This window comes from Microcaecilia unicolor, chromosome 2, assembly GCF_901765095.1.
Source record: "Microcaecilia unicolor chromosome 2, aMicUni1.1, whole genome shotgun sequence".
Lineage (NCBI taxonomy): Eukaryota > Metazoa > Chordata > Amphibia > Gymnophiona > Siphonopidae > Microcaecilia > Microcaecilia unicolor.
In genome coordinates, this window is record NC_044032.1 from 30,658,591 (window position 1) to 30,672,453 (window position 13,863).

General features: G+C 44.7%; 1 protein-coding gene across 1 annotated transcript in view; it reads right to left on the reverse strand.

The window, feature by feature from the left end:
• Positions 1-4,633: 4,633 nt before the first annotated feature.
• The window catches only part of TPGS2 (tubulin polyglutamylase complex subunit 2), a 52,477-nt gene continuing 43,247 nt past the window's right edge, over positions 4,634-13,863 (reverse strand). Inside the window, exons 5-7 of the mRNA XM_030191893.1 lie at positions 10,079-10,207; positions 9,347-9,510; positions 4,634-5,110 (exon numbers count right to left, since the gene is read on the reverse strand). Of these exons, the coding sequence (XP_030047753.1) occupies positions 4,883-5,110; positions 9,347-9,510; positions 10,079-10,207 (521 nt within the window). The 3' untranslated portion in view covers positions 4,634-4,882. The remainder of the gene's footprint in view (positions 5,111-9,346; positions 9,511-10,078; positions 10,208-13,863) is intronic.

Genomic DNA, 13,863 nt, shown 5'->3' on the forward strand with positions numbered 1-13,863 from the left:
AGGACCGCCCATTTTCCGTTCTTATTATGAAAATCCGATATGGATATGGGGTGTAGAATACTGTATCAGTCTTCTTGCTGATGATATATTGCTCTATTTAGATCAGGCGCCTAGACATTTGAGTATTGCAATTCAAATTGTTAGAACCTTTGGTCATATCTCAGGCCTATGGGTTAATTGCGCTAAATCTGAATTGTTAACCTTATCAGGAGTGGGCAAGGAGGCTTGGCACGAGAACCTGGAAATCACACCTACTCTAAAGCCTGTGCGGTACTTGGGGATCTTTCTGAGTGCCAATCCAAGGGTACTGTATCAAACTAACACACTTGATAACATAGCAAAAATCAAACACCTATGTCAGAAATGGCAAGATCTTCCACTGTCGTTAATGGGCAGAATAGCCTTGGTAAAGATGGTAAGGATTCCCAAGCTGCTGTACACCCCTTGCAAAGAATCTCTGTTTGGGTGAAATGCCAATATGAACTAGGGTTAAGATCGATTATTACCAGATTTATTTGGAGAGCTAAGGCTCCGAAGATCCGTTATAAGACGTTAACGTTGGCAAGGTCGGCTGGGGGATTGGGGGTCCCTGATATTGGAGTGTATAATGTAGCGGCACTTCTTAGATGGACACTTAAAAGTTACATAGGTCGGGAGAAGTTTTCCCCGGTAGGCTGGAGGATTGGAGTCACCCATTTAAATTTTTGAAACTCTTACATCGTCAGGAAGGGCAGCATAGAGAGCTACAACTCAAAATTCATCCCTTACGTATGGTGTGGAAGTGGTGGGGAAATAGGCAGGGCTGCAGTCCTGCAACATCTCCTTTCCTTCCTTTGGAGGGCAATACTGACTTCTACCCAGGGATGGGTCACACACACTTTTAACACTGGGCACAGAAGGGATGTAGGTTATTGGGTCACCTAGAGAATGAGCACCACAGACACCTATTATCTTTTTCCCAAATTTAGAACCAAATGGGATCTTCCAGAGACAGATATATTAGCTTACATGCAGGCTAGACATTACTGGATATCGCTGCATAAACAATACAGTTACACTTGGAACTAAGAAATATTGAATGTGCATTTCTCTAGATTCAAACATCAATATAAGCAGCTTTCTATATGGTATTAGATCGGAAACATATGTGGGGGAAATGGATAAATTAGCAGAGAACTGGAGTATAGAATTAGACATATCATATACAACACAACAGTTTTTATACATTTGACACCCTATTCGTTATGGCTAATTCTACAGCTATGTGGGAGACTCAATTTAAGTGTTTACATAGGACGTTCATCACTAGAGCCCAAGGTGCAGCAATTGAGTTGCGGGAGGATGGAACCTGCATCAAATGTAAACATGCAAGGGATATGTTTGTCCACTCCTTTCTAGAATGCACCAAGCTATTTGGAATCATAGAGCGGGTGCTACAAAAGAAGTTGAAATGGACTTGGGAAAAATCCACAATTCCAGGAATAACATGTATAGAATGTTTGTACGTTTGGGAAGCTCGCCAGGTGCCCTTGGCCTGGATTGGCCGCTGTCGTGGACAGGTTGCTGGGCTCGATGGACCTTTGGTCTTTTCCCAGTGTGGCATTACTTATGTACTTACGGGATTATGGAACACTCCTCTTAGGAGATCAACAAACCCTTTAGGATCAACGCATCTCTCTACCAGACAGATGTTTCATTTATAATGCCCTCCTTTTAGTTAGGAAATCAATTTTAAGCTCATGGACTTCAGAGGAGGGACCGGAAATTCAAGGTTGGGAACACCATATGAGGGATTTAGCTGCTGAGATAGTGACCTATAAGGCTTCAAGACAAGGGGATAATTCACACCATATAGCATTGTGGAAAATTTGCCAAGGGATAGCTCCAAGCTCAGGAACAAGGGCGGGTGACAAGACACACAGACTTTGATTTAAGCAGGACTTTGGTTGAATGGGGATTGAATGTGAGAGTGATTGATAATGGAAGAATGGGGTGTTAGGGGTGCTTGATGGACTGGGTGAAAATGGTGTTTGTTCTTAGGTTGTTAAATGACTGATGTTGCATAGAACAAAGCAATAACAGAGGGGTATCCTGAAGTGATGTAAATCTGACGAAGTGTTGGGGGATTGTTATCTTAACGTTGTTGTTTATTTTGACAGTACTTCTAGTTTATGCTTTGAATTAATGGTTGTGTGTTAACGATAATGGCACATATTTCCCCTGTGTATTGCACTCACAAATAAAGTGAGAGAAAATAAAAGAACCCGGGTGTTGCTGTATGGCAAAGTGATACTCACTTCCAAGTTAGAGTATAATTTATTTTATTATTTATTTATTGGGGTTTATTAACCGCCTTTATGAAGAGATTCACCCAAGGTGGTGTACAGCAGGTACAGTTTAACATCGAACTTGCAATTTTGTTAACAGCATAACAATAGTAAAATAACCAAGAGGGGCATAATCGAACGAGCCGCCCAACTTTTCCTGAGGGCGTCCTCGCAGGACGTCCCACTGAAGGGATGGGGAAACCCGTATTATCGAAACAAGATGGGCGTCCATCTTTCATTTCAATAATACGATCGTGGATGCCCAAATCTCAACATTTAGGTCGACCTTAGAGATGGTCGTCCCCGATTTTCGCAGATAATAGAAACCGGAGGACGCCCATCTCAGAAACGACCAAATCCAAGCCCTTTGGTCATGGGAGGAGCCAGCATTCATAGTGCACTGGTCCCCCTGACATGCCAGGACACCAACCGGGCACCCTAGGGGGCACTGCAGTGGACTTCAGAAAAAGCTCCCAGGTGTATAGCTCCCTTACCTTGTGTGCTGAGCCCCCCAAAACCCACTCCCCACAACTGTACACCACTACCATAGACCTTAGGGATGAAGGGGGGCACCTAGATGTAGGTATAGTGGGTTTGTGGTGGGTTTTGGAGGGCTCACATTTACCACCACAAGTGTAACAGGTAGGGGGTGGATGGGCCTGGGTCCGCCTGCCTGAAGTGCACTGCAGTACCCACTAAAACTGCTCCAGGGACCTGCATACTGCTGTCATGGAGCTGGTATGATACTTGAGGTTGCTGAAATGGAGCTGGGTATGATATTGGAGGTTGGCATAGAGGCTGGCAAAAAATATTTTTAAAGTTTTTTTTTTTTAGGGTAGGAGGGGCTAGTGATCACTGGGGGAGTAAGTGAAGGTCATCCCCAATTCCATCCGGTGGTCATCTGGTCAGTTCAGGCACCTTTTTGAGGCTTGGTCGCAAAAAAAAAAATGGACCAAGTAAAGTCGGCCAAGTGCTCGTCAGGGACGCCCTTCTTTTTTCCATTATTGGCTAAGGACGCCCATGTGTTAAGCACGCCCCAGCCCCGCCATCGCTACGCTTCCGACACGCCCCCGGGAACTTTGGTCGTCCCCGCGATGGAAAGCAGTTGAGGGCACCCAAAATCGGCTTTCGATTATGCCGATTTGGGCGACCCTGGGAGGAGGAGGCCCATCTCCCGATTTGTGTCGAAAGATGGGCGCCCTTCTCTTTTGAAAATGAGCCCACAAGTATAAACATAAATACAATGAATGAGGTAAACTTGAGAACAGCACACTGAAACCTAATAATAAGACTACAATGAAACAGGATCAAAAATATACATATTTAACAGCACTGAAATTCAAATAACAGAGATATAACACGATGCCAGCATAAAAAGTAACCATTTAATTCTACAAAAGCCCTATTTGGGATAAAACATGAAATGTAGTAAAATGCGAAGAGTAGTTCATCGTTTGAAGGACTGATGAAAGTATCTAAAACAGTAGATTATCTATGTGCAGGACGTCAGACTCGCAGAAGCAGAAGCCTGCGCGGTCACATTGGTCATCTGCAAGGGCCGACTTCTACATGGAATGCTGCTAGTGGAATAGCAACATTCCATGTAGAATCTCAAATAGTAGCAACAGTGGAGGAGTGGCCTAGTGGTTAGGGTGGTGGAATTTGGTCCTCAGGAACTGAGTTCAATTCCCACTTCAGGCACAGGCAGCTCCTTGTGACTCTGGGCAAGTCACTTAACCCTCCATTGCCCCATGTAAGCCGCAATGAGCCTGCCATGAGTGGGAAAGCGCGGGGTACAAATGTAACAAAAATAAAATAGATACTATTGGAGACTCTACATGGAATGTTGCTACTATTGGAGATTCTACATGGAATGTTGCTACTATTTGAGATTCTGTTGCTACTATTTGAGATTCTACATGGAATGTTGCTACTATTGGAGATTCTACATGGATGGAATGTTGCTATTCCACTAGCAACATTCCATGTAGAAGGCTGCGCAGGCTTCTGTTTCTGGGAGTCAGACTCACAGAAGCAGAAGCCTGCGCGGTCACATTGGTGATCTGCAAGGGCCGACCTCTACATGGAATGTTGCTAGTGAAATAGCAACATTCCATGTAGAATCTCAAATAGTAGCAACAGTGGAGGAGTGGCCTAGTGGTTAGGGTGGTGGACTTTGGTCCTGAGGAACTGAGTTCGATTCCCACTTCAGGCACAGGCAGCTCCTTGTGACTCTGGGCAAGTCACTTAACCCTCCATTGCCCCATGTAAGCCGCATTGAGCCTGCCATGAGTGGGAAAGCGCAGGGTACAAATGTAACAAAAATAAAAAAAAGCCTCTTCTAACCATAAGCTTCATATATGAAATTCTTTGCACTATGTTCCTGTAACATACAAGTGTTTTCCCTTTCGTGCAATATAATTTTGCACCTAAGACATAAGGTCATAAGTAATAAACTAGCATTTCAAACCCAAAGTTACTAGAGTGCGGTGCATTACATTTTTCAGGTGTACAGAGAGTTCAATTTGAAATTAAAGCTCTTTGAAAACGATCACTTATTTTCTAGCTGTGTTTCCAGGAAATGAAGGGTTCCTGCTGGCAACTGTGTTTGAGTGACCTTTTTGGGAATCTGTAGTTTGGGCCAGCAATTTCTTCTTGATTACTGGGGTCTTGATTTTGCTTTTAAAAACTTTGCTGGGATCGAGTTTGTTGAGGAATGCTTCTTTGTCTTCTGACAATAAAACTGGATTGAAGGTGATGGGCTTGAACATATTAAACCATTGCTGAAAAAAAAAGTAACAGTACAAGATGACATCATTATTTATTTATTGCTTAGGATTTATTTACCACCTTTTTGAAGGAATTCACTCAAGGCGGTGTACAGTAAGAATAAATCAAACATGAGCAATAGACAATTACAGCAGTGAAAATATTCAGATAACAGTACAAAGTACAGCACAACATACTGCTTTCATCAAATCTAATTGCTCTAATTTCCAGATATTGGTCAATCAACTCTGAACCTTTTCTTTATCTATATATATAAAAGGCACTTTGAAGCCTCAAGCCGGAAACTTGAGGCGCCCGAGATATCCGGTTTGGCCTGCAGGCTCCAGTCACTGTAGCTCCGCCCTCGCGTCAAAACGCGATGATGTTGAGGGCGGGGTGGCCCTCGCAACCACGTCACTGAGGGACGAAGAGGAGAGGTGTGCAACTCGGAACGGAGGGGGTGTCTGCAACTCGGGAGGGAGGGAGGGAGGGAGGGAGGACGGGGGGGGGGGGGGGGGGGATTACCCTGCTAGCGCCCGTTTCATTTTTGCCAGAAATGGGCATTTCTTACTAGTATTTAATAATTAAACAAATGAAGCCTCATAAGCCTAGGGTACCTACATAGATGGACAACCCTTTAACAGGCTTTCATCATCAGCTTCTCTGCACATTTTTTGGGTTAGATAATATACTACTTACAATATCAACATAGTACGTAATAGAACATTTTAATTGACAGTGAAGGGTATAAGCAAAGATGGAACATATAGATAGGTAAGAGAATAAGAAGAGTTAGAAAGTAAGGTGACTAGACAAAAACGTATGGCTGTTACATATCAGAGCTCGAAAGACCTAGCCACAGTGGCGTACCAAGGGGGGGAGGGGGGAGACTGTGGGGGCGGTCCGCCCCGGGTGCACGCCCAATAAGATAAACTCATAGCATGTGTTGCAATATAACATATATATTCTTGATCTTGATCTGTCCTTGCTATTTTCAGAGCACAGACCATAGACGTCTGCCCGACACTGGACATACTCCCCAACTACAGAAGTTGCCATCAAAACACACTCCAGCCCATCCAGATGTATCTAGCCATAATCAGGGCATAGACCGTAGAAGTCTGCTCGGCGCTGGCCTTATTTCCCAATTACTGGAGTTACCATCTAAGCTCTGCTAAGTTCTGTTTTGCTTCCATTCTCTTTCCATATAGGAATCCTTTGCGTTTATTTTTGAATTCTGTTATTGTTTTCGTCAACATCACCTCTTGCGGGAGGGCATTCTAGACAACCATCACTCTTTCCATGAAAAAATACTTCCTGACATTATTCCTAAGTTGACCCCCCCCCCCCCCCCCCCCCCCCCCCCCCCCCCCCCCCCCCCCCCCGCAACCTCAATTCATGTCCTGTTGTTCTACCACTTCCTCTTCTCTGGAAAAGATTTGTTTTCATATTAACACTTTTCAAATATTTAAATGTTTATATCACATCATCCCTATCACCCACATCAGTCCTTAAGACCCCCCAACCTTGCTCTAACATTCACACCCTTCCCCTAACTCAACTCCCATACAGCGCCTGCTGCAACAAAACAAGCCAGCTCTTTGGAGGGAGATAGTGAAGGCAAAAAGCAGGAGGATGTGAAAAAGCAGAGGTGTACTGGTAGGTTACTGTCAGGCTCATTTTCGAAAGAGAAGGACGTCCATCTTTCAACATAAATCGGAAGATGGATGTCCATCTCCCAGAGACGTCCAAATCGGTATAATCGAAACCTGATTTTGGACATCTCCAACTGCAGCCTGTCACAAGAATGTCCAAATTTCAAGGGGGCATGTCAGAGGCATAGCGAAGGCAGGACTTGGGCGTGCCTAACACTTGGACATCTTTGACCCATAATCGAAAAAAGCAAGGACGTCCCTGACCAACACTTGGACGTTTTCACCTGGACATGTTTTTTTTTTTACGAATAAGGCACAAAAAGGTGCCCGAAATGACCAGATGACCACCGGAGGAAAAAGGGGACAACCTCCCATTACTCCCCCAGTGGTCACAAACCCTCTCCCACCATCAAAAAACATCTTTAAAAATATTTTGTGCCAGCCTCAGATGTCATACTCAGGTCCATGACAGTGCATGAAGGTCCCAGGAGCAGTTTTAGTGGGTACTGCAGTGCACTTCAGACAGGCGGACCCAGGCCCACACCCCCCCTACCTGTTACATTTGTGGAGGAAACAGCGAGCTCTCCAAAACCCACCACAAACCCACTGTACACATATATAGGTGCCCCCCTTCACCTGTAAGGGCTATGGCAGTGGTGTACAGTTGTGGGTAGTGGGTTTTGGGGGGGCTCAGCACACAAGGTAAGGCAGCTATGTTCGTGGGAGCATTTTATGAAGTTCACTGCAGTGCCCCCTAGGGTGCCCTTTTGGTGTCCTGGCATGTCAGGGGGACCAGTGCACTACAAATGCTGGCTCCTCCCATGTCCAAATGGCTTGCATTTGGACGTTTTTGACATGGACGTCTTTGGTTTCGAAAATTGCCGAAAGTCAGAAACGTCCAAATCCAAGGACATCTAAATCTAGGGACGTCCAAATTTAAGGATTTGGACGTCTCTGACGGTATGTTCGAAACGAAAGATGGACGTCCATCGTTTTTCGAAAATACGGGTTTCCCTACCCCTGGATCTCGACATTTTGCAAAGATGTCCAAATCGCAACTTGGATGTTTCTTTCGAAAATGCCCCTCCAAGTCACTTACCCTCCTGTTTACAAAGCCGTGCTAGCGGCTGTCTGTGCGGCATTGCCGACACAGCCCATTCACTTTTAATGGTCTGTGTCGCCATTGCTGCATGGTTTTGTAGAACAAGAGAGTTATTTAACTTTGCTTTGAATGTTTTTAATTTTTAGACACCCGAGGCAGGCCCAATAGACTGAAACACAGCTCATGTTGAGTCTTGGATGTTTCTTAATAAACTTTTAGACTACTGGAACATCGTCTGATCAGTCTGAGTCACCTTCGCTGTGTTTGGTGTGTTTTTAAAACTGCGAGGGCTTTTGTTCTTCAAATGCTAAATAGGTTCAAGAATCAAAAGCAGGTTTGGCACCTGGCAATACAAGGCATAGCCACCAGGCCCATCAGTGAGCCCACTGTGAAGAAACGTCTAAGAATACAGCTAAGAATACATCCCAGCTACATTCTTTCTTGGGTAGCAGGACACACAAGAGTCCTACTTAGTTTCTTCAGCCTAACCTCAAAGCTCTCCCCAAAGACTATTAACTAAGCAGTTAGAGAAGTGTATAGCATAATAATGTGGAACACAGAAGAATACATTGTATATCTTAATAGTCATTAGAAAACTGGATTAGAGGAGTTAGGGTACCTTACTTTCAATCTCTATTACCCAAGTTGCAAAGGACTCAAATATAAATCACTTTATGCATCCTGTTTCTCCTACATAAGTACACAATTGTGGAACGCACTTCCAAAAGCTGTGAAAACAACGTATGACCACCTTAATTTCCGGAAAGCATTAAAGACCCATCTCTTCGAAAAGGCATACCCTACGGACCCAACTTAAGGGCCTAAATCTCTGCAGCACAACTTAAGCAAACCTTATAATGTATATTATACAGTCTCCTTCTTTACTATTCCTAACTGTTGTCTAGATCTATAAACCTTACAAGACTATAACATCAACCTGTATTTGTTTCTATACCGGAGTTGGCAAATGCCTTCACGGTACTATGTAAGCCACATTGAGCCTGCAAACAGGTGGGAAAATGTGGGATACAAATGCAACAAATAAATAAATAAATCTTTTTATTGGTTTTCATTGAAAAAAAAATTAAAAGGTAAACGTAATAAAATTTCACTTGTGCAATGTTTTGTATCTGCTGTAACCCTTCAACTGTATAGTTAACAAAGGCATCTCAGTACAGGGTAATTTGGAATCATTAAGTACCTGTATATAATATATGTAAACCGCTTTGGCTGGACATCAAATCCAAGACCCTTTACCCTCTAAGGTAATTTATAACAAAAAACATGGTAAATAATGCATTGGTGAGACTAATTCAGGTGATCTTGCTACCCTCAGGTTTACCCAAGGCTTAAATACAGCATCTTGTCTGTCCAGTGCAAATTATATTAAGCCTCCATGAGCGATGATTTCTCAGAATTCTTTCGCTATAAGGTGCAGATTTGAATAAATTATAAACATGGCTATTGTAATATGAAACAGCTGACAATTCTACCTTGGCTTGTGGGCTGACTCCATAGTTAGTGAAAGCATACTGCCACTGTGGTAGCCCCAAGTGAGTGATCAGGAGTCGATAGTAGGCAGTGAAAGTGTCAGTAAGAAAATGCCAGTATAGGGCTCGATCCAAGAACCAGATCTCTGTATCAGGTAATATTAGCCCTAGAACCAATAAAAGAAAACATTTTTTTTATGTTGAGAAAAAAAAATGATTTCCTTTTGTACAATAGTATATGAGTTATACGGGTCTGTTTAATAAGGTGCGCCGAAAAATGTCTTGCGCTGGTGTAGACCTGTGTATTGGACGCGCGCAGGTCCATTTTCAGCGCACCTGCAAAAAAAGGCCTTTTTTTGGGGGGGTGGGGGCCGAAAATGTACGTGCGGCAAAATTAAAATTGGCGCACGTCTATTTTGGGTCTGAGACCTTACCGCAACCCATTGACCTAGCAGTAAAGTCTCGCGTGTTAACCGGGCGGTAATGGTCTACGCACGTACAATACCGATTACGGCTCGGTTAGCGCCACAAAAATTACCGCCCGGGTCACTTGGTAGCCGGGCGGTAGTTCAAAATTCACGCGTGTAGGACACACATATTCGCCTACACAACTTAGTAAAAGGGCCCCATAGCTTTTTTCCCCCCCCCTGTGAATCTGCTTATGAAAGCATGTCTAATTGTACAGCTGTTACACAACACTTGGAAACAATATCCTTCCCTCTCTGCTGTTCTTACCTGTCTTGGATACTCTGTAGACAAGACAAACTTTACCATTTCCACTGCATGAATCCAATTCAAAGATCAGATTACGAGAGTTAAAACACGGCTTTTCTCGTCCCTTTTTATTCCCTTCAGATAAAGACACTGTAAAAAAGACATGCGATATGGGGGCAGCAGTTACTTTGGATTTAATGTTTAATTTCTTTTATTGCATTTCAATCAATATATATAAATGGCGAGTGTCGTACTCACTCGCAAATGCGCAGTAGAGACCCTCTCTGCCCCGCCCCGCGTCAATACGTGTGACGGGGGCGGAACGGAGAGGGTCTCTACTGCGCATTTGCGAGGGACACCGCCGTCGCTAATGCTCCCCCCACCCGGAGTTGCCACCGCCGCCCACCTTCCACCCGGTCGGGCCCTCGCTCCGCTATTGAAACAGCGAGGGCACGCAGCACACAGCTCTGCTGAGCTGCTGTCGGCCTTCCTTCTTCTTCTCTGCCTGTGTCCCGCCCTCGACGACGTTACGTCACACGAGGGCGGGACACAGGCAGAGAAGAAGGAAGGCCACGGCAGCTCAGCAGTAGAGCTGTGTGCTGCGTGCCCTCGCTGTTTCAATAGCGGAGCGAGGGCCCGACCAGGTGGAAGGTGGGTGGCGACGGCGGCGAACTCGGCCTTTCAACCCCCCCCCCCATACTAGCCCGTTTTTACGGGCTGAACGGCTAGTACAGAGATAAACAAGAGCTCACAATATAGTAACAAGCAACACTTTACAATATATGGCAATACTGGAGCTCACATTCAAGAAGCAGCAAACAAATCCTATATTAAGATTATATTAAGAAAAGAAAAGAGAGAGGAAGGAGAGAATTGAAAAAACAAAGGGGGGGAGGGGGAGCTGGAGTATACAAATCAGAGCACGGAACCTGCATAAGCCATGAGATACACCGAGTTTAGTACTAATCACTGTACAGTGTTAAGATACAAGTGGTAGCCATTTTTCCCTATACAAAGCAAAACGAGAAGATTTCTTTGCGAGGTGAATTTCGTATTTATAAATTTGCAACAATAAGTTCCACCATTCCTGGTAGGTGGCTTGAGATAAGGACTTCCAATGCGAAAAGATTACCTTCAACGCTAAAGATATCATGGTGCTACAGAGAATCCCTTCACTGGGAGTCGGCAATCTCTTGTAGCATCGATCTAAGTATCACAAATTTACAAGTGATTGAGCCAGGAAGGTGAAAAATGTCTACCAGTTGTGACCAGATTTCTTTCCAATAGTTTTGAATGCATACACAGTCAAATATAAGGTGCTTAATATTACCCACTTGAGATTGACAAGACCAGCATAAAATTAGAGCTAGAGGGATCAATCACATGCAGCTTACATGGCATCCACAGACATCTATGCCTAAAGTACAAAGACTGTATAGTTGTGGAAGAATTAGAGCATTTAAAGAGGGAATTCCAAAGTTGCTCCCACAAATCTACATACACAAAGAATACACTTAGAGGGGCATTTTCTGTCACGCTTTCAAAGCTGGAACAGGGTTCGTGAGCCCTTGGGCCACTGCCGAGGAGCGGCAGTGGCAGGCGAAACCACCCCACACCGGCGACTAGGCAGAACAGGATTGGACCCCTGGACTGGAGTAGCAGCAGAGGCAATCAAGCAGGAAAGCAGAGCAGGCACACTTAAACTTCACCTGCACTTGGCCACCTTTCACCAGGAGTTGAGCTCCTGACTGCGAGTGGCCAGCAGGACTTACTGGGCAAGGCAGGACTGGAACTGAGGATCAGAGGGGAAAGGAACATACATGGGCAGCAGGGCAAGGAAGGGAAAGCTGCAAGCAGCCACTAAAACAAGAAGACACAAACAGACAATCAAGAACTAGACACAGAACAGTAGAATAACCCAAGGTACAAGCCGGGTCTGGGCAGGCAGCAAACAGAAGAGAAAACCAGGAACCAAGCTGGGTCTGGGCAGACAGCAGAATCGGGCAAGAAACTAAAACAAGAAACTAGACTAGGCAGAAGTGCACAAAGCACCAACATACCAGGGACCTTAGACGATGCAAAGGCAGAGAGTTTCCAAATGGCTAATAAGCCCAGCAATCACCAGGCAACTACGAGAGCTGTGCAGGTTCAAACAAAAAGGAGCAAGTCTGGCAGTCTGGAAGATCTGGACCGGACTGGCCTGAAAACTGGAACGGGTGATATTCCATAGCAGCCACCGATTCTGGTCACCAGGGGGCGAGGTGAGCACAGACATAACATTTTCGACGTGACGACCAAGTCCAATTGTAGACATTTTGGTGAAAGCGTCTAAAATTCTCATCTTGAACATAGCAATTTTCAAACCAGAAAAACTTCTATTTCTTTGCTTCAAAAATCACTGATTACCAGACATTTCTGTGCTCAGTATATATTTCTTTACGTATAATAAAAAAAATAAATAAAAAAGAAACTCCTAGAAAAAAATGCACAAAAAGGTCTAGGGATGGCTGTGTGGTACCATTCCTAGTAAACTGGCCACACAGACATCCCAAGAGAGCAGAGGAACAGCCTAGTGGTCAGTGCAGTGGACTTCACATAAAGGGATTGTTGTAAATCCCACCTTATCAGCCTTATTTTGTACTGCAACTCCTCCAGGAACATCTAAAAATATACTGTACACTACTACAAAAGCTCGCAGGTCTGTAGCTGTTTCCAATCTGTAGGTCCAATTGCTATTTTATGGGTTTTAGAAGGCTCACAATTTCCACCATAAGTACACTTGTTAGAGTGGGATATGGACCTGAGTTCCTTTCTCTACAGTCCACTGCACTGACCATTAGCCTACTCCTGGGATCATCTTGCTGCTCTAATAGGAATGGCCATAATATAGTAACATAGTAGATGACGGCAGAAAAAGACCTGCACGGTCCACCAAGTCTGCCCAACAAGATAAACTCACTTGTCATTTTTTGTGTATACCTTACCTTGATTTGTACCTGTCTTTTTTAGGGCACAGACCGTATAAGTCTGCCCAGCACTAGCCCCGCCTCCCAACCACCGGCTCTGGCACAGACCGTATAAATCTGCCCAGCACTATCCCCACCTCCCAACCACCCAACATCAGAAGCTGTCACAGAGCCTGGTATGTACTGTCACATCTTTGGTGGGTGGGAGGGGGGTCAGTGACCACAGGGGGATTAAAGGGGGGAGGGTCATGCCTTAATCCCTCCAGTGGTCAGTTATGGCACCTATTTGTGACTTAGGGGCCCTTTTGCCAAGGTGCGATAGGGTTACTGCGTGATAAAACATCACTACCGCTGAGAGTGCCCAGGTGACCTGCAGTAGTTCTGGGTTTGCCATGTGCCATTTCCAGAAAATAATTTTTTATTTTCTAGTATTTTATTTATTTATTTACATTTTGCTCACACCTTTTCCAGGAGTAGCTCAAGGTGAGTTACATTCAGGTACACTGGATATTTCTCTGTCCCAGGAGGGCTCACAATCTAAGTTTGTACCTGAGGCAATGGAGGGTTAAGTGACTTGCCCAAGATCAGAAGGAGCAGCAGTGGGATTTGAACCAGCTACCTCTGGATTGCAAGACCGGTGCTCTAACCACTAGGCCACTACTCCACTAGTAGATGCTTGGAATGCTCTCCCGCGGGAGGTGGTGGAGAGGAAAACGGTAACGGAATTCAAACATGCGTGGGATAAACATAAAGGAATCCTGTTCAGAAGGAAGGGATCCTCAGGAGTTTAGCCTTGAATGGGTGGCAGAGACGGTTGGGAGGCGGGGCTAGTGCTGGGCA